A 19,154-nucleotide genomic window follows, 5' to 3' on the forward strand; every position below is an offset into this window, starting at 1 on the left:
CAGTCAAGCTTATAAGGGTGTTTTCCCAAGAATTTTATCTTTCGTTCACTCTTACGCGCTCTACTATCGGTACGTTTCGCTTTCCCTTTTCTGAAAGGCCTTGTTATGAACGGTTAGCCGCAACTTTCGGATATTCAGAAAGAGGAAATGCGCACAGTACCTGAAAGTTACTGGTTTATTTCAGTTCACAAGGCTTCACAGTTTGTTTCCCACGCCCTTGGCTTTTCTCTGCAAACTGCTCGAAATACTCTAGCGTGAGTAATTGGCGTCTGTTCGTCAGAGGCAATCGTTTTGTTCATATATAGTGTATGAGTGAAGTAAAAATCTCGCGCGTGTCATTCTGCATCTCAATTTCTAATATTTCGCTAGTTACAGACACATCGTAAATGTAGGAAGCAGAAACCATTTCTGACGCTTTCAGTGATCGATGCATCTTTACTTGACGGTTTTAAGCCGCACCTTACCGATAATTTCGACAATTCTAGAGAAGCGGTGTTCACTCCGCATCTATGCCTCGCAATCCCAGCATTTGATGTGAATGAGCTACTTGTGGCGTTGGGCTTGAAGGAATACTAGGTCTTAACTGGGAGGCCACAAGGCTGTTAGTTAGACCTCACTATAAGGATGACTTCAATAAGTAATGATGGCTAAGAAAGGGGGATAAATTTCGCCTAAAGCAGGTCAGTGCATTATCGCATACGTCTCTGCTATTAAACTGATATTTTGCAAATGTAGAGATTGCACGGCAAAAAACAACATACAGTAAAGCGCCTAAGAGAAAGAAGATTTAGTGAATGCTCAAGTGGTCTCGTCAAAGCGCCCGGCAAAAGTATGGGAGGGTGCATGATAGATGCTCAAGAACTTGTGCTTCGCTTCGTCGCTATGAGATTAAACGCATGCGGTTACCCTCCTGCAGTGAGGTCCGGCTGGAGAAGCACACTTCAGTTAGCAAGAAACTCAAGCTGTAAAGCAGATATCGTTATCATAGACTTTTTTTGGGTCTATAGCGACGCCTAAATTCCCATCCATGTGGTTCCCGTACAGCCGGTACAGAAGAAACCAAAGAGACCCCTTGGCGCTCAGCGAACTTCTTAAGGGGTCAGTTCGGTTTATTTTCTTTTTTTTTTGTTCCCGTTAAGCTTTCAGGTCTTTGTGTACGTATAATACCTAGCGGAAATAAGAAGCGTTGCATGACCAAACATACAACTATGTACGTGAAGTGCCGGACCGAAGTGATTTACAAGATTCCGCGGACCTGTGGAAAATTTTACATAGGTCAGACGGGTGACTGTGTGTACGAGAGGATGCGCAAGCACAGAACAAAAGTTGGCGCCGGTGAAGATGGAAATCTTGCTTAGCATTGCAGTAGATGTCTCGGCAAATGTTCCTCACGTTTCGCAGATGTCCCCATTCTGGGCTATGGAAAAACACGGAAGGCTCGTGAAATCTTTGAGGCCTTCCAAATAGCTAAACATGGTGATGTTTGCGTCAGTTCGCCATCGATAGCGCTGACGACAAAAGAATTTGATTATTTGAATGACCATGTTTGAGTGTCTGTCTTGCCTCGGCGCATGCGTACAGACTACCCAGTGGTCTACTCAATAAAGAATTCAATTCTTAGTCCAGCCTTTGTCCTGTGTTGTTCTCTCCTTGTGTGTTTGTCTTTTTTGGCTGGTATATTTCTTCTTTAACATACCATACCAACAAGCCCACCATTCTGCCCTGCTCTTCATATTGCTGCTGGGTTAAGAGCTAAGAGCGCTTGGAATACCACGGCCTCCTATCCGTATGAGAGCGTCCTTTCCAGGATGCGCGTGGATAAATGATCACACAGTGCGTATTATCAAAAACTGCTGCTAACAGGCTAGCATGTATAGCATTCTGATTGACTCGGTGAGTGCCAGAGTCATCGGTCACAACATAATACGATGCCTACATACTACGGAAAAAAAATTATTGTGAGATCATTCCTGCGGGCTAAATGGTGCATAGTTATGCCGGTCTGTTAGCGCAGAATGATAAGGACAACAAAAACGAAGGAGACGGAACACAGCGCTTCCCGGAAAAAGCATCATCATCATCATCATCATCAGCCTGACTACACCCACTGCAGGGCAAAGGCCTCTCCCATGTCTCTCCAATTAACCCTGGCCTTTGTCACTTGCCGCCACTGTATCCCCGCAAACTTCTTAATCTATCTCATCCGCCCACCTAACTTTCTGCCGTCCCCTGCTACGTTTGCTTTTTCTTGGAATCCACTCCGTTACCCTTAAGGACCCGGAAAAAGCACGCACGGAGAAAGCGCCGTACGTACCTTAAAATGAGATACGCACATCAGATAAAGAGATATGCACGCGTCCACGTCGTCCACTGCCTGCGCAGCCGCAGTACACTACGTTCATCAGAACGCACCCAGTTCCTCACGGAACGTCCACAAATCTACCGCGCCATTCCAGCGTTAAACGCCGGCGCGGAGTGTTAGCAGCGCTGGGGGTTGGAGAAGATAAGACCAAGCGTCAGTATGGACGACATCACCGTCATATGCCACAGCCCGCGGGCTATGAATGAAGCCACCGAAATACGAGCTGCCAACTTTTACGTGCAGCAACAGGCCTGGCGTCGCGCGCGAAGGACACGCGCACGTAGTACTAGTGTACGCGCTCGCCGCACGAGCTTCGAGGCGTGACGATGACGTCCATCAGCTCGCGCAGGACCTCCGTCGCTGCCCGCGGGCGTTTTACGCGAGACGGCCGTTGGTCTCGTTCCAAGAGGCCTAAGCGCGCCAGGAATGGATGGACGGCGGCCGCCGCAACAGTCAGCCTAGACCTGTGACGATGCTGTTCCCTCCTTCGGAACAGGCTTCGCTCGGGAGAGAGCGAAAGAGCGACGGAGGCCGTTGCCTCCGGTCATGGCGCTCACGGAAGAAAGGCAGCCACGGATGAACAGCCTGAATAAAACATATATCGCTCCGTGGGGAGCCCAGCGGAGAAACGCCGCTCGAACCCAACGGAACTTCGCGGAATTCCCGAAAGAAGCGGACGCGATCGCATTTTCTGCAGGCATACTGGGCGGTATCCGGAATACCGGCCGTCGCCGAAGGCAGTCACGTTCACACCGATGACGAAGTAATGCCCGCATCGACCGTATTATTGAGCTCGACGACAGGCGACCTCAGCCGTAATGAAATATAATATACTTTGGAGGAAAGGAAAGACGCAGTAACTGTCTCACTGCTCGGTGGACACTACCGCGTCGTGAGGTAAGAGATGAAGGTGGGAGTGAAAGAGGGAAGCGAAGAATAGGTGCTTAGCGCGGGTCTCTGCAATAATTTCGACCACCTGAGGAACTTTAACGTGCGCTGACATCGCACAGCACACGGGCGTCTTCTGCGTGTCGCATCCATCGAAACGCGGCCGCCGCGGCCAGGTTTGCTCCCGTGTCCTCCGGCTCAGTAGGCGAACGCCTAAACCCTGAACCACCACGGCGGGTGCAATAAAATATACTGTGGCTAGTGTCCCAGAAGAAATGAGAGGAGTTAATGTGGGATTCCCTGTATATCTTCACGCGACACTGACTCCCAGAGGTTAATAATCGTTACAGCAATCAATGACCTTCCACATAAAAGTTGCGCCTCAAGGATCAAACCTGATCGGCAGAGGAATGACGTCATAAATTTTGGGGGCAGAAGAATTAGTTGCTGTAATTTTTCTTCTAGGAGTACATGTCGCTTGCATAACCGCTTAGCTTTCTCCGAACGTGCAACGAAATGCCACAAAATGAGCGCATGTTACTTCCAGGGTCAGCATATTGGAATACTCGAAGTCCACGTCAATGCTTCTTAAAGAAAGGTCAGAGCTTGGTGCCGTCACCTCTTGCCGTTGGGACAGCCGTACGCTCGAGGTGTGGTGGACACGTCATAATCGAAAAGAAAAAAACACCAAGTATTCTATCTAAAGTCCGAGGGCTCAGTCTCCTACCTACTTTTCGTGGCCTGTTGACGCTGTGGTAAGCCACAAGGTTCTACAATCTTTTAGTTTCGTTTTCTTTTTTTTTCACCGGGTTTTGATATCTACGGAATATAGCGAGGTGTTTTCAATTGCAAAATCATCGCATATGCCCAAATTGTGGTGCTCAGGCACATTGTTTTTGTTTGTTTGTTTTTAATTCACGGCTTTCGTACCATTTCTTGCGAGCAATGTGTATAGTGCGATGACGCAGTCATAAAAAAATGTATTCAACGTTGGTTGACTGATTTGCGAAAAGTTGCGGATGAAATAAACGCGAAGTACTGAAGCAGTAAACGCTGCCAAGCAAAGAAACGAGAAGTAACTTACCCTGTTTTGATGAATGCCGCCCAAGTCTGTATCAGCTCCTCGCTGAACTGGATCTCTTCGGGCGTCGTCACAAAGTCCCTGAGAACTGGATCGCTCTGTCCAGCCGTGACCTTCCTGAACTCTTCCCTCTGCGAGTCGATCACGCCCCTTGTGTAAGGCAGCTCTTCGGCGTGGGTCACCTCTTCCGAAAAGTTGCTCAAGAAGCTGGCTGTCGGCTTGTGCATGAAGGCATAGTGGTACAGGGGCACTTTCTTTTGCTGCAGTATGTCGGCGAACAGCTGACTAGGACAGTTAAAGATGATGTCACCGAACACGGCACTCGAGACGTCCCTGAGCTCGTCTAGCGACAGCTCGTCTTTGCCGTCCATGTAGGCCATGGCGAGATTATGGGCCGCTCGGGCTGGCATGTGTTGGAAGAAGCTCCTCAGGACGGTTCGCATAACGGTGGGGAAGTTGCTCTGTATGAAGTCGGTCTGGCTCTTGAACTGCTTGTGAATAACGTACGAAAAGAGCAAACCTTCATTTTGGGTGAGTCCGAAAAAGACTTCTTTTGCATTGATCGAGTACGTGTCGGCGTCCGACGGGTCCAATGGCATGAACTGGCTGTGGACTCTTGGGAAGTACAGGTACAGCTTCATGCCCAGAGCTTCTTTCGCTGCCTTCAGCAGCTTTTCGGCGTCCTTCTTCCGCAGGCACTTGATCATGTCGTCAATCTGCTGCTCGGCTGACCTAGAAAGGTCGTAGCATCCGGCCACGTTGGCCACGGCGACCATCTGGCCCGGTCCCGACGCGTGGTGGAGGCCTACCGTGGACAGCGGGCTTCCACTCTCCAAGATCACGCGCCGAAAGAGGCCTTTGCTCAAGGGCGATATCGTGTGGTAGCCTGCCGAAATGGCGCCAGCGCTCTGGCCTCCAAGTGTCACCTGGTCTGGGTCGCCGCCGAAATATTTTACGTTGTCCTTGACCCAACGCAACGCCATGGTCTGGTCTAAGAGCCCCATGTTTCCGGGCATCTCCTTGGTGTCAGAGTCTAGAAAGCCGAATATGTTCACCCTGTAGTTCATCGTCACATAGATCACACCAGTCGAGGCGACGAAGTGGACGCCGTCATATATGAAGAGAGAAGCGTCTCCGACCGAGAAGCCGCCTCCGTAAATGTAGACGAACACCGGCAGGTCCTTGCAGTCACCGCCGTTGCAAGACGCCGGTCGCCAAATGTTCAGCGTCAGGCAGTCTTCGCTGATGGGCTGCGCGTTCATCATTCTGAGGAGCGGGGAGAACGAGGAATTGTCCTCTTTCGGCCTCATCTGTATACATGAGGGTCTTTTCTCGGTGGCATTGTAGATCCCAGTCCAAGGTTCCGCAGGGAAGGTCTCCCTGAAGCGGTAATCTCCAAGAGGTGGCTTGGCGTAGGGAATGCCGTAGAATACATCCACTTCATTGCCCCTGTGTTCCACCCGGCGCCCCATGACGCTGCCGGAGAATGTCTTCACGACGGGGTTGAAACCCAACGCGGACAACGACGCGAAAGCGAGCAGGAGCGACGCCTGGACGACCAGCATGGTGTTGGCGGCGAGTTTGCTGGACACGATGAATTCGTTGGAACCAACCCGTTTAAGTTTCACGACGGGGCCCAAATCGCCAGTGGAGCCATTGACTGCAAGGGGTGCCTCTTATAGAGAAGAGCCCGAAAGCCATGTGCCCCGCAAGCGTCCAATCGCAGAGCGCGCACGTCCCGACCTTGACAGTCAAGAGGCAACCGCGCCCCTCTCCACCAGTGGCGGCGACAGCGGCGGCCGAGTCTGGCGAGACCGGCGCAGAGGCAACGGGGAGGGATGTTCCCGGCGGTGGGGTGTGAGCGGGCTTGGCACGAACGGTTCTTTATTTGCTGTTTGTCGTTTCCTCGTTCGCCGGCGATGGCATTCTCGCCGGGAATTTTTCGCTTTCGTTGCTTCTGATACGGGGCCGTCCAAGCCGAATTGAAAGACGGGAGGTGCTTCCTATAATCGCCGCACATACCGCGCCGTTTTGGGGGCTCGATGAGTGTCAACAGCCGAGATGCCGAGGTGCGAGAACCGACAGGTCTGCTTGTCTCCTTCCTTCTCATATCTTACTTAATCAGACTTCATCATCAGCTCCGCACGTGGAACTAATGCGCAGGCTGGATGCAGCCGCGATGCGCGGGAGCAGCCGCGTGGCGTCCTCGCGATAGCAACATACGAAGCCATTCTGCTGGAGCAGTCACGTCTTGTTGGTGTCCTTGTCTGCGTCTTCGCATCTTCGGTTACGAAGTCTGCGCCTTTTGCGCCGACTGCGGAGGAGCCGGGCTCAAGTATGAGCCACAATATCTCTGCTTATGCAGGCGCGCCGTCTTTAGTGCCGGAAGACGGCGTCGCGAACGACCGCGGTGAAGCAAACAGGCACGTGCCATTTCCTTTTTTTTCCTTTCTTCGAGCCATTTTCTTAAGTGTGGGACAGCATGCACACGTGCGCAACTGTCGGAGTGCGTCTGGCTCGATGACCACCTCCTCGCCATGCGTACCAAGAAGGAAGAAGAACACCAACGCCTCCAGCGAAACACTAGTTTCAATAAGCCTCCGGCCATCCTCATCAATAAACATTCGTTGGACCATTTTAGACACCCTCCTCTATCGGCTTATACAAAGTACACTTTACGAACTTACAGCCAAGTTACAAGATTCTCTCCTCGGCTAATCCCCGAAACGCGAAATACACCTTTGCGAAAGGCACTTACTCCACGTCGCCTTACAGCTCGCTGGGCTGTTGAGTGCGTTTGCGTGAAGCAGAGAGCAAGTGGTATCGCGAGCGTCATGCACGTGTTCGCAGCAGTCTAAACAGCGCGGCACGTGTTCTGGCTCCTCCGCGTAAACGATGCCAAGGACAGCGATAAAGATAAGGAAGAATTTTTTTTTATCTAGTTAATTGATGGGGTGCTCCGTAAACTGAACGAGAGGCTGCGGTACATTCTCCTATTTCTGTATTTTAATTTCATCTCAGAGCGAATAAAAGTTGTGGGATGAAAGTAAGAGCAAACCAACAGCCGCCCTAGGCTACGCAAGCTGCCGTTTAAAATATGAGCCGACCGGGATGGTCCTATAGCGCACCTGTCATGCATGGCATCAATAGCAGCCGCTTGGGTGACTGAATACTTTTGCTACACCTTGCTCTAGAAGTGCAGAACCCGCGCTAAAAAAAAAAGAACGTACAAACTCCAAACATCCGTGCTTTTTTGTCGCTGTCTTTTAGTTGTTTTTGTTCTTCAAGCTTTCTTACGAGAAGCATGTGATCGAACACGAAGGCTGATGATATCAATAAGCCGCTTAGCGGCGTTGTAAAAACAACTCCATTAGCTCTGACACCATTCGAACGTTCAACTTCGTTACAAAAGCCAGAGAAGAAAAAATAACTTCGAAAAGCGCCTGCCTCTTGAAACAAGTAAGCAAGCAGTGTTTTACGGTCGCTCGCTTTCTCGCAAAAATAATTACTGGAAAACAGACTCCCGTTTAAAGTTTCAAACTGACGTGCCGCATGTGCAGATCCAAACAGTAGGGCACCTGCAGTCGCATGAACGCCCCAAAACAGAACTGTTTGGAAAATATTCCACCGCATCGCACGCATTGACGTACTCGAGCCTGTTGTTAGTGTTCCGCTACGGCTTGGTGCTACCGGGTTTCCTTCTGTCATTTTTTTCTTCTGTTTTCGTGTAATAGAAAAAGCGAACTGTAGTAAACATAGCAGGAGTGTGGGTGCATCCCTGTCCTGAATACAAATCATAGCACCGCTGCATTTTGTAGTCAACCGACGAAGCTGCGTAATGAAACGTGTGCCACGCATAGTTCGTGCTCAATTGAAAATATCCGGCTAGGAGTCATGCTACCGCCACTTCTATTACACTTCACCATCGGCAACGTAAACAAAGTTCGCCCTTCCCCGAAATAAGATTTTAAATGTAAATGACGCTCGAAGGCGTAGACTGTGCCGAAACTTTAAGGTTGCCCCTGCCCGAAACCAAAGCATGAAACGCTTCGTTGTTTTGAAAGCACTCGGCGGTGGGTGAATTTTAAATTCAGGTACAACATCCTTCATGGGGTGACAACGGCTAGCGCGTTCAAACTTGACTATGACGCCCACTGAGCTGAGGGAAGATACGGGCCGCTACGGATAGTACCCTCCTTCGGGCTTGCAGAGCACATCACCCGTGGTAGGTCAGCCATTTGCTTTAGCACTATCGCTAAAGATAAAATCACGATTTTATTACCCGCACGATATGACCGCATTTCTGTGAAATATCAAAACGCTAGCGTAGTCTTATTTTTTTTTTTTTCAGTGTAACTTACACAACTCGTTTTGATTCATGCTTATCCGGAGCCAACCACTGTGACTTTTATGTGGCAAGGTATTCTAGGTTCAACGTCTCGAAGTAAAACGTGAGCTTTTAGAGACGCCTTAGTGAAATGCTTCGGATTAATTTCGGCCACACGGTAAACTCCAACGTTCGCTGACATCGCAAAGCACAAAGGCATTTTTCGCGTTTGGGTACCAGCGAGATTCGGCCGTCACGACGATTTTGTGATGGACCAATGCGTAGTGTTTATATAGTGAAATATGCTGATTACTTTAGCAATCAGTTTTCTCTCGACTTCTTACAATGACTTCAAACAGTGAGAGGTAGCAGCAGGAAACTTCGGTGCATTGACATTCCTCCAAGATCCCACAGCGTGATCATAAACAGCGGTAACCAGTCTCTTCGCAGCATGAAACATGGCGAGGATAGACTAAACAGTGAAAGCAGTTCACGGTATAGCCGAAGCGGTGGCTCAGTGGTTATGGTGCTCGGCTGCTGACCCGAAAGATGCTGGTTCGATCCCGGCCGCGGCGGTCGCATTTCGATGCAGGCGAAATGCTAGAGGCCCGTGTACTGTGCGATGTCAGTGCACGTTAAAGAACCCCAGGTGTTCGAAATATCTGGAGCCTTTCACTACGGCACCCTCATAGCCTGAGTCGCTTTGGGACGTTAAAACCCCATAAACCACAAATCAAATCACGGTATAGTACACTGTATCTGTCGAAGCTTGCGAGCACTTGGCACGCGAATCATTCGGGGAAATCAAGAGGGCGTAAGAGCGGAAAAGCGAGCTCGCCATTTCTCTCGTCCTTCGGCGACCCGCAATGCACACCAAATGCGCTCGGGGTTAACAAACAACACGTACAAATAAAACAAGAAGCGCTGACATCACCGCGCGCCCTCAAAGCACTCGGGAAGTACAGCCAACGGAGTCCAGAAATTATCCGGGGAAGAAAACGCCGGCATAAAAGAGGCAGTTACAAAAAAATAATAGAAGTTTTGCTGTTACGCATGGCACGCGCTTGCGGGAAGAGCCGTTCAATAATATACGGTGGCCTCGTGCGATGCGAATGATATGCCAACTTGTTTAGCGCGTGGTCGCTCATGGATACAAGGACAACAATGCATACGCAGCATGCCTGCCTGCTCATGCACAGCGAAGGTACGCCTCCCCGGCCGGTTGCCTACGGCGCATGACACATCATCGCTTCGAATGAGGCCTCGGGACGCATCAGATATGTTTACAGAGTGATTTCGGAGGAAGAATGATAAGCGAACGTACCGTGAGAAACGCGCCTACCTACGTCATTCGATGTGCGGATTTTACACGCAGCTACACTCGCCCCCGAGTTAGCAGCTTAACCTTGATCACCTTTTCGCCCATCAATAGTGCAATAGTGTGCGATGCTTCCGTATGCTGTTCACGTAGATTACCGTTGCTGAAGTTTTGTATGGGCACACAATTCCGATTAAAAAGTTGCCTTCGAAAGCGTCAGGCATTCGCGGTAACCGTACACAGCGTTCTGTTTTATGGGGGGGTTTTGTGCAAGCGTGAGTTTGTTGCAAGTTTACGCTGTAATGGGTGCGACTTGCCTCGACATCACACATCGCCGTGGTTGAGTTGCGCATGTGTCGCTTTGCATTTTTTGTCTTCCACCAAGCTTTCCATGCATCAGGGCAGTTACCCGCCGTGGTGGACCAATGGATGCGAAGTTCGCCTACGGAGCAAGAGTTACCGATTGGGATTCCGGCCGTAAGATCCGCGTTTCGATAAGGAAGATATGCGGAAATGACTCTGCATTGAAATGTCCGTACAGATTAAAGAGGCCCGGGCCCCGGGAGGCCTGAAAGAACCCGAGATCAGCACTACGGAGAGCTTCATAGCCACCAATGTTGTTATGACGCGTCAAAAACTTATGAAGTGCCAGTCATAAGGGCACTCATAAGGGCACTCATCAGTCATAAGGGCACTTATTCCACCCCACAGCAGGCAGCCTGGGACCAGCGTCAGTAGTATCGGCAATGCTTAGTGTCCACTGCAGGACCCTGTAAGAACACGCTCGCATCTCTGAGGTTATCCTCCGGACGACTTACTACCAGCACAAGGTAAAGTTTTTTTTTTTTTTTTACTTAGGCATCCGTTAAAAGGTCACAGCGCCCACCCGACCGTCAGTCACTATTGCGTGCTTCACCCCTTTCACGTTTCAGAGTTTCAGACGCAATTTTGAGGGGACAATTCTTGTACCGTCAGGACAGAGGCGTTACAAACCCAAGCGCGTGGGACATGTGTGCAAACAACGATACTGAAAAAGAAGATACAAGCACTCGGACACTACTGTTGCTGTCTTGGATAGACAGCGGTGCCGCTCTGTACTGATGCACATTCGATGTGCAGCTACTACGGTCGAAGGGACCAGCTGGTCGTGTACGCTTACCTAAGGATCCTGGTCGGCTCAAATCGTACGTCACAACACTAATAGGCGGTGTTGTTTTCTCGAAGCCCTTGTGTTGCGAGCAAACTCGCTGGGGGAACACAGCATCCGAGTTTCGTGCTCCTGGACTGTTTCTTTGTACTTAGCGTGTGACCCTATATATGAATGACGCATCAGCCACGCAGCCCCAGCGATTAGCAGCAGGTCTTAATAGTCTGGTTTCGGATTCCCCGCCCGAAGAAAAACCTCATCACCTTTTCATTTTTTCCCCGCTGACCGAGTATTAATAGCAGCCCCGATGCCAACGCCACTTTCGCAGCAACAAAAAGAAAACCACCCTGTCGCTTGTGCTAGCCAAGCGTCCCGCTTTAGTCATTCATGCGTGTAAGTTCGCTAAATATAGGCTGAGTGGGCTTGGCTAAAGCGGTGCTTGGCGCTAAAATACGTCGCTGGTTAACGGACAAAGAAGCAGAAAGGACGTTCACACTGAGCGCCTCAGTGCCTTGTGCACGCAGTTAAGTAAAAGCGGGCTAATAGAATACCGTAGTCGAGTTGTGACCTTGAAAGAGTTCGCGAACGGCTGAGCACGATTTTCCATTCTGGAGCCGCCGGACGCACATGCGTCAAGAGGTATCAGCTGGCGAATCAGCGCGTGTTACTGATACGCGATCATTTCGATTCCAGTGGCTTTTGTGACGGGAACTGGCGCTCATAATTTTTTGAGGCTAGAACAATTTCTTAAGTACGAAAGCTTTCCTTTGTCGACCCGAAGCCGCGTAAAGATGAATGCTCTGTGTTCCTCCAAAAGAAGCACCACCCATGACTGTCTTGTGCATGTCTGATGGTGAAGAAGCCTTTCTTGGGCGTCTGAAGAATCGAATTAAGTATGTGCCCGATAAAGGAATCGATTTGAAGGGGACGAAAGAAAAATTACGATATAGAAGTTCAAGCTGAGAACATGCACCAACTCGCCCTCTGATCAGCCATTATGACGAAAGAGGAAATGTATGCAGTTTTTTTTTTTTGCCGCAGTTGGATCAGTGCGACACGAATAAACACAAAAGCGGAGTTGCCACCGCTGATATCCTATAATACTAAGGTAGCCAATATGCAAAAAGCTCGAACGTCCATGCGCGGATAAAAAGCCCACTGAGAGGAAAGTGTGTTTGCAAAGAACCCATCAATTTTACTGAAAAAAAAAAAAGTGAAATTTCTTCGACATTCGTAGAACGCTGCCTCACCAAAGACGGCGACGACTTGCCAGAATGCGACATGTTCTCCTAGATAGCCGGCGCACAGCTACAGCGCGGAGGCAGCCACGTGTTACGAGTTCATCATTATTACATACTTTCTTGCATCGCTCTGACTTTGTACCTTTTTGGGCAGTTTTTCCCTGAGGCACCAGAGTAGTTCGACAGCGCTATCATTACGTGCTGGTATTAGCGCCATTCTGCAATCATCTGTACGAGCTTTATTAGGCAACATGTCAGTGTGAGCGGTGCAAGATTGCCTTTAAGCGACGCCGCCTTTACCCTGGGGCGCTCCTTTCTTTGTTGTTGTTTTTTCAAGCCACGAAAAACTGGCGGTTGCTGCCATTAAGCCCACCTCTGGGGTTCTTGTTTGAGCATGGCTACGTAACCTCACCGTAGACAGGTATGTCCCAACGCATCTCTCCGTGCTCCACTGGAAACAGTCTCTGTTATCGGTGAGGGGGAAAAAAACGCTGCTACATTCAAGACTGCTTAATCACCGCTTATCGAGATTTTACCTCTCCCAAAAACAAAACTACACATACAGCAAAACTAAACTTAAGGCCTTCTTCCACTTCGCCACAGAAACCAACATTGCCGAGTAATTATCACAACGTTCCTGCGCCCCTTAATTCCCAGAAGAAGACCACGGGCCGCCGTTTTGAAACAAAACGCTTTCTGCTAGGCGATGGTAAAGAGAGGAGCGGATATGTACATGAAATGAAGCACATTATGACTATTCACTCAATGATTACGTAGTTACGGGCGGAAAGCAAACTGTATACCCTTTCTGCTTGTTTTGCTTTGGTTAAATAATACCCAGAAGAAATCTTCAACGCACAAAAATAACACATATTTATTCCTGCGTGCAAACTAAATGTTTCCGTTAATATTGCGGCTGCCTGTACAAACAGACAAACAGTAGTTACGTCACCATACCAGGCCCTTCGATAATTATTCTCACACAGCGACGGCTTCTGAGCCTGGTTTGACTGGCAACGAGCAGGTACCTTTTTTAATAATCATCTGATATTTCTTTATTGCAGTCAAGATGACTCACCTGAATATGCATGCAAAAAAACTGGCATGACTAAGGCGCCTGAACGGTGGCACTCTTATTAAAGGAAAACTTGCTTGGCAAGAGTCTCAGAGGCGCGTACACAAAATGCTTTCCCGTCTGCACACACATGCGGCTCCGAAGGATATTTCCGCCTGCCTCTGGGGACAGTGCTTGCGTAATGATTTCAAAAGGGTGAATATTCAAATTAGACCGCAACAATCTTAGCTTCTACCGCGCCTCTAGTTTCCAATAGGGCTTATTACATCGATCCGAATTGAAAGTCGCTCAGCCGATCACGCAACCACACCTGACGCAGCCTTCTGGTGTCTTCACATCACCTTGGGCGGCGCAGAATATTTAGATAGTTATTGAGACCATAAGCCGCTTTCACAACAAGTAACATTTGCGTCGCATGCTAATTCCTCCGCCTCCCAACGACAAGGAAGATCTATATCTAAGTGCGCAACGGACACTACCGTAAGCCATCGACATTAGCTAACACGCGATTGGGCCTCTTAATATTCCGCTGAGGTCTTCTATCAGAGCTTACACTGCACCAGCAGGCCAGCTATCGCGTCCTACGCCCCAGGCCTATCGTCTCTGACGCATATCCTAGCTTTATTAGTGTTTATTAGTGGCCAGGCTCATCTGTTAGGCAATAAGAAGCAGCCTGAAGACCGCATTGTGCATATGCGCTAATGCCTGGAGCTCGCATGTGATTGAATCGTGGCCAGAAGTGATAAGGAATCAGCTTCACCGCTGAGGTGCATCGCGCAGCGACATCCTTTGCTAGGCGCATCCCTTACTTAATCAGGTCAGGCTGGCTGAAATCCACTTCCTCATGAATTTTTGCTTTGCTAGGGACGCAACGCTGCGTGAATCGAAAATGTGATCTTGTCTATTCCATTCGCACTTTTACGCAACCGCTTAACCAAAGAGATCAGGAGCTATGCAGAATGTTCGTTACGTAACGCAAGCACCGTACTTGTATAGTAGCGAGGCCATGAGTTAGTATTTTTTTTTTGCCTTTTTACCTGAAGAGTAAATACAGATTTCTTTCATTATGATTAATTATTATACTTCATTCGCGCAGGCGCGGATTTATGGTCAAACTAATGCCTCACAAACTCTTTCATTGGGCATGAAATTCTTGGTAGAACAACACTTAGACCTCTCTCTTTATGGGAATAGAGATTTTAAAAATGCATGGTGTATGTGGGTCGTCGAAATGTGGCGAAGACTACAGAAAAGCGCTGGTTGCCGTGTATTCTTTTTTTCTGTCCGTCGTCTTGTGCTGTTGCAACAACGTAAAGTTCTAACAACCTCGCGCTACTTTCCGTCCTTCAGAAGAATAGGAAACCCCTTAGCTCCCCGAACCGCACAGTCCAAGAGACGCTCATAAACCCACCTCCACATAGGCGGCTTATTGGACAGCGTATTCACATTTGTCCCACCAGGCAATGCAAGTGAGATTAAGAGGTATGAGCTTAGAAGAAACTCTGGTTCCTTTTCGGGAAGCAAATCGTTTGACTGAGCACTGATGAGAAACTAAGGCTGAGAAATTAATGGATTCATACAGCATGCTTCGCCATAATGATGCTGAATAAAAACACTTCTCGTAACCATTCGAAGCAATGTTGTACAGAGGGAGGTAGAACTGTTGTAGAGAGCGAGGTAAAACTGCCATGAGAAGTCATGAGATCATAAAGAGAAATAAATGAAATTTTTTGCTGCAATTCATCGCTGACCATTGGAACCCATAGACTTGCGCGGGAGCAGCCACTAAACAGCTCCGGGTGGCTGTGGTGGCCGTACAGAGTTTTTAGATGAGTAAGGTGCCAACTTGCATCACCTCGGGCTAAAACGGATCCTCCATCTATCTACCACCGCTGGGAATGCGCGCCTGCAGGACTCGAAAGGCATGGAAGATAGACTATCAGATGGAACGGATGCGTGTGACAGCATGTGAAGAAACATGATTCATACGGTCTGGGATATTATGAATTCAATGCGCGTAATGCCGCTACCCAAAATGTACAAAATTGAACGGGATATTGAAACGTGGCAAGGCAGCCCACTAGCCAGCGCTCTAAAGATACAAGATCGATTGCTAGGTGCCACAAAGTTCACTTTAGGCAAAGCTAACAATAAAACACACTCATATCGTGTTCAGCCAGCGTGCCGAAGACCGCAGCTTCTGACATGTCCAACATTCTCGGAGAAAAATTTTGCAAATTACGAAATTGTAAGATACTTTTACGGAAATATTAAAGGAAATGGTCCATTCTTCTGATATGTAGCAAAATATTTCTTTTAAACTGTTTCCGCCGATCGCATCGAACAGTAAAGATTGCCATAGAAAACCAATGGGGAACGTTCTTGACGATAGCAAAAACGTCAATAGAAAAATAAAATGCAAGACTGCCGTCGGGTGACCTGCGCATATATTGATTGTTATAGTGAAATCTTATACTATATGAAAAGCTGGCGTTCATAAACAGTTTCCTGCTCAAAAAGTTTTTTTTTTTACATAACGGTTGGGTATGATATAATGGAAGAATACGTTCAGCATTTCGGTACAGCATGCTCCAGTGCTATAGTCAATTCATAGCGGTAAGGGAGCGTTCCGGGTCCCACACAAGCCTTCATGTCGCTGTAACTAAATCCAGAAATCTTTACCAGGAACTAATGCCAACTCGACTGTGCTCTTCGGACATCAGATGTTACTGCGTTATCCATGCTTACTAGAACGGTTTTGGTGGATTTTAATGCGTAGGGTTAAAGGACGGCTACGGCGTTTTTCTACCTCCACGTATATCACGGACACTTTCAGGGCAAGTTGTCCGCAGTTTTCTGGTAAATTGTGCCAAATTTCGCATCCAGGCGACTTCTTAATGTAGCGCAAATGAATTTTAAGATTTTCCATTTCGCGGCCTCAATCAGGGCGATTTCTACTGGCAGCCCTGCATGTGTGACGTCACAGTTTGGCACGCTAGTTGATGTCCGTGTTTGCTGAAGAACAAAATTTCGCTCTTGGTTTGGGTCGCATCAGGCACGTAACAATCTAATCTGCCGGTTACCGTCGCCAGTTAGCCGCAGTGGTAGCTCAGTGGTTGTGGCGCTCGGCGGTTGACCCGAAAGACGCGGGTTCTACCCCGGCAGCGGCGGTCGCATTTCGTTGGAAGCGAAATGCTATAGGCCCGTGTAGTGTGCGATGTCATTGCACGTTGAAGAAAAGTAGGTGGTCGAAATTTCCCGAGCCCTCCACTCGGGCGTCCCTCATAGCCTTAGTCGCTTAAGGTCGTTAAACCCCATAAACCGAACCTTACTAAACCAGCATACATGACATACATGGCATATTGTTCAATATTATACGGAACGTGCCAAATATGTAACGCATACCAAAGTCCCCAGCTCGCAATTTTAGTACAAAGCTCAAAACTCGAAGCTTTAATTCTCTATCCACGGCCAAGCACTTTGTCTGCCTTAGCAGTGAAGAAGGATAAGTTAGAGCATTAAGTTGGACTAGTCGGTTTTGCATAACTATGAATTAGCGCAAAAGACGAAACAAGGAGGAGAGATGACACGAGCGCTTCACGACACGAGCGAAGGATATCATCGGCAGAATGTTATTTTTAGTTCGCTGCTTCCTTCATATCTGCCCACATAAAATGTAAGCGATATATTCCTCAGGAAGTCGGTACAACTTCGGAATAAATATCAAATGCATACAAAGAAACTGAATCAAAGTCTACGTAAACCCGATATGGGGAAGTCGCCATTCTACCGCTAAGCGCGACGACGTAGATTCCATATTTAGCCACGGCATCTGCTTACCGATTTGGCCGCGTCGCAAAAACTACCGCACGCGCGGAGACGCCTCGTGCACGATAACCAGCCACACGATAACCATCCACACGAGGCCAGGGTTAATTCGATGCCCTTCGCTACCGCGTTCCTCGCAGCTTCAAGCGTAGCTTTATAAGTAAAGCTACGGTTGTTAAAGAAACCCCTTGAATACCCTAAAGGCGAGAAGAAAGGCGACTGCAATGCACAATGATGCGCCTCTTTGGATTGAAGTTGGGACTCTATTTGCAAACATATTACGAGAAGCGGTACTTGCATGAGCGGCTTCTTCCTGAACTTGCAAAGCTCTTTTATGAGTGATTTTCCTCGACCACTAAAAAAAAAAACAGAAAGAGATGGACATGTTTAACCCTAACTTTCCTATCCTGATATGCCTTTTACAGCTCAGCTCGAAACAATGTATATTACCACCTGAACAATGGGCTTCCGAATAGTATCAGGGTATAAGCATCGCTGAGTACGTGTCTCCAATAAAGGAAACCGTTCAGTTTACAGCGTTGGTTTTGCTGTATATATTACATGTAATTAGATGTGTATTCTATGTAGCGACGTATAAGCACTCTTTTTTTTTTTTGTTTCTCAAGGAAAATAAGCTGACAGAAGAACACGCCTACAGAAAAATGATACATGCTCTTACTGGTATGAAAGGCAGTTTTAATCGAACAATGGTTTTGTAAAAATTAAAGGACCAAACAAAGAATTATGCTGTTAACATCCGCTTGGCTATTACGCCCAGAAATTCTAGCATTGGGTCGTCTGACCTCAAACCGCGGACTTCGTTTCTTTAAATTAAATGCAAAATCAAAAGTTGCAGCCAGTAATAGTGTCTTTCTGGGAGTTAATTAACAGTACTTCACTCCGCTTCAGAAGTAGGTAGTTTTGTTGACGGCGAGGTGCAGCAACGGAACTAGCTTCTCCGAGATCGTTCTGTTGAAGATATATTTTCAGGACACACAGATCTTGCAACACAGATGTCGAAGGCTCAATTCTGCTATGGATACGTGTTTTTTTTCTTTAACATTACGCTTACTTTATTGCTTAATAGGCACTACAGTGCGATAGCTTAGCTGAAATTTGGTTGGCTCCACAAATGAAATCGCTCCAATGAAAGAACGACAAAGAAAGTGTGAGTCATTCTTCGGTCGCATGGATTTCACTGAAAGGGTTTTCCCCTTGACGACTCTACGAAGGGGTTATCAACTGCAGTTACCTCAGCAACAAAAGTGGTCTGTCAGTGCTATGAAGGTTGATGCCCGACTTATGTTCTGAATGCTGTCCCAGCGTCAGCGGTGGTGCAGGCAAAGGAACAAATGGAAAAACGCGATGCTATCGCGTTTTGGTTTCTGTCTTTAGGATGGAGCTGAGTTGAAAGTGGTTGCTCCCCCTTTCTCGCAGCTTTAGCAGGGCAGACCTCATGGGAGAAGGACGGTGTAGTTGGAGAATCGTTGCACAGTACGCATACTCGAAGACACGGCCTTGGTCCATGTCGAAACGCATAACGGGAAATTGTGATGGTCTCGCAACGTGAAACTTTTCTCGAAATTTATTTTATTGCGAAAGCAATACTACCCCCAAGAACGGCCTTTCGCGTAGCGGCGGCCACTTGGCACGTTTGACCTTTAGAATGACCCCTGACGTCATACCATGCCTAGTGACGTCACAGGCCAGGAGCGAGAGACGGGCTACCAATTCGGCTCGTCGGGTAAAGGCGGGGACACATGTGCGAAAAGTGCGTGCGATTCGCTGCGGCGCGTCGTTGCGACCGTCGTCGCAACGACCGAACGCAGCTCGTCGCATGCGTCCAACCTGCTGGATGCCAACGACGAGCCGCATGCGGCAAACGCA

General features: G+C 48.3%; 1 protein-coding gene across 1 annotated transcript; it reads right to left on the reverse strand.

Moving 5' to 3' along the window:
* Positions 1 to 4,330: 4,330 nt before the first annotated feature.
* LOC149340129 (acetylcholinesterase-1-like) lies at positions 4,331 to 5,896 on the reverse strand. Its single transcript, XM_089551057.1, has one exon. The coding sequence runs from the start codon at positions 5,894 to 5,896 to the stop codon at positions 4,331 to 4,333; it is 1,566 nt and encodes a 521-aa protein (XP_089407183.1).
* Positions 5,897 to 19,154: the final 13,258 nt, after the last annotated feature.

Source organism: Amblyomma mixtum, chromosome 6 (assembly GCF_055824585.1).
Source record: "Amblyomma mixtum isolate Tamu chromosome 6, ASM5582458v1, whole genome shotgun sequence".
Lineage (NCBI taxonomy): Eukaryota > Metazoa > Arthropoda > Arachnida > Ixodida > Ixodidae > Amblyomma > Amblyomma mixtum.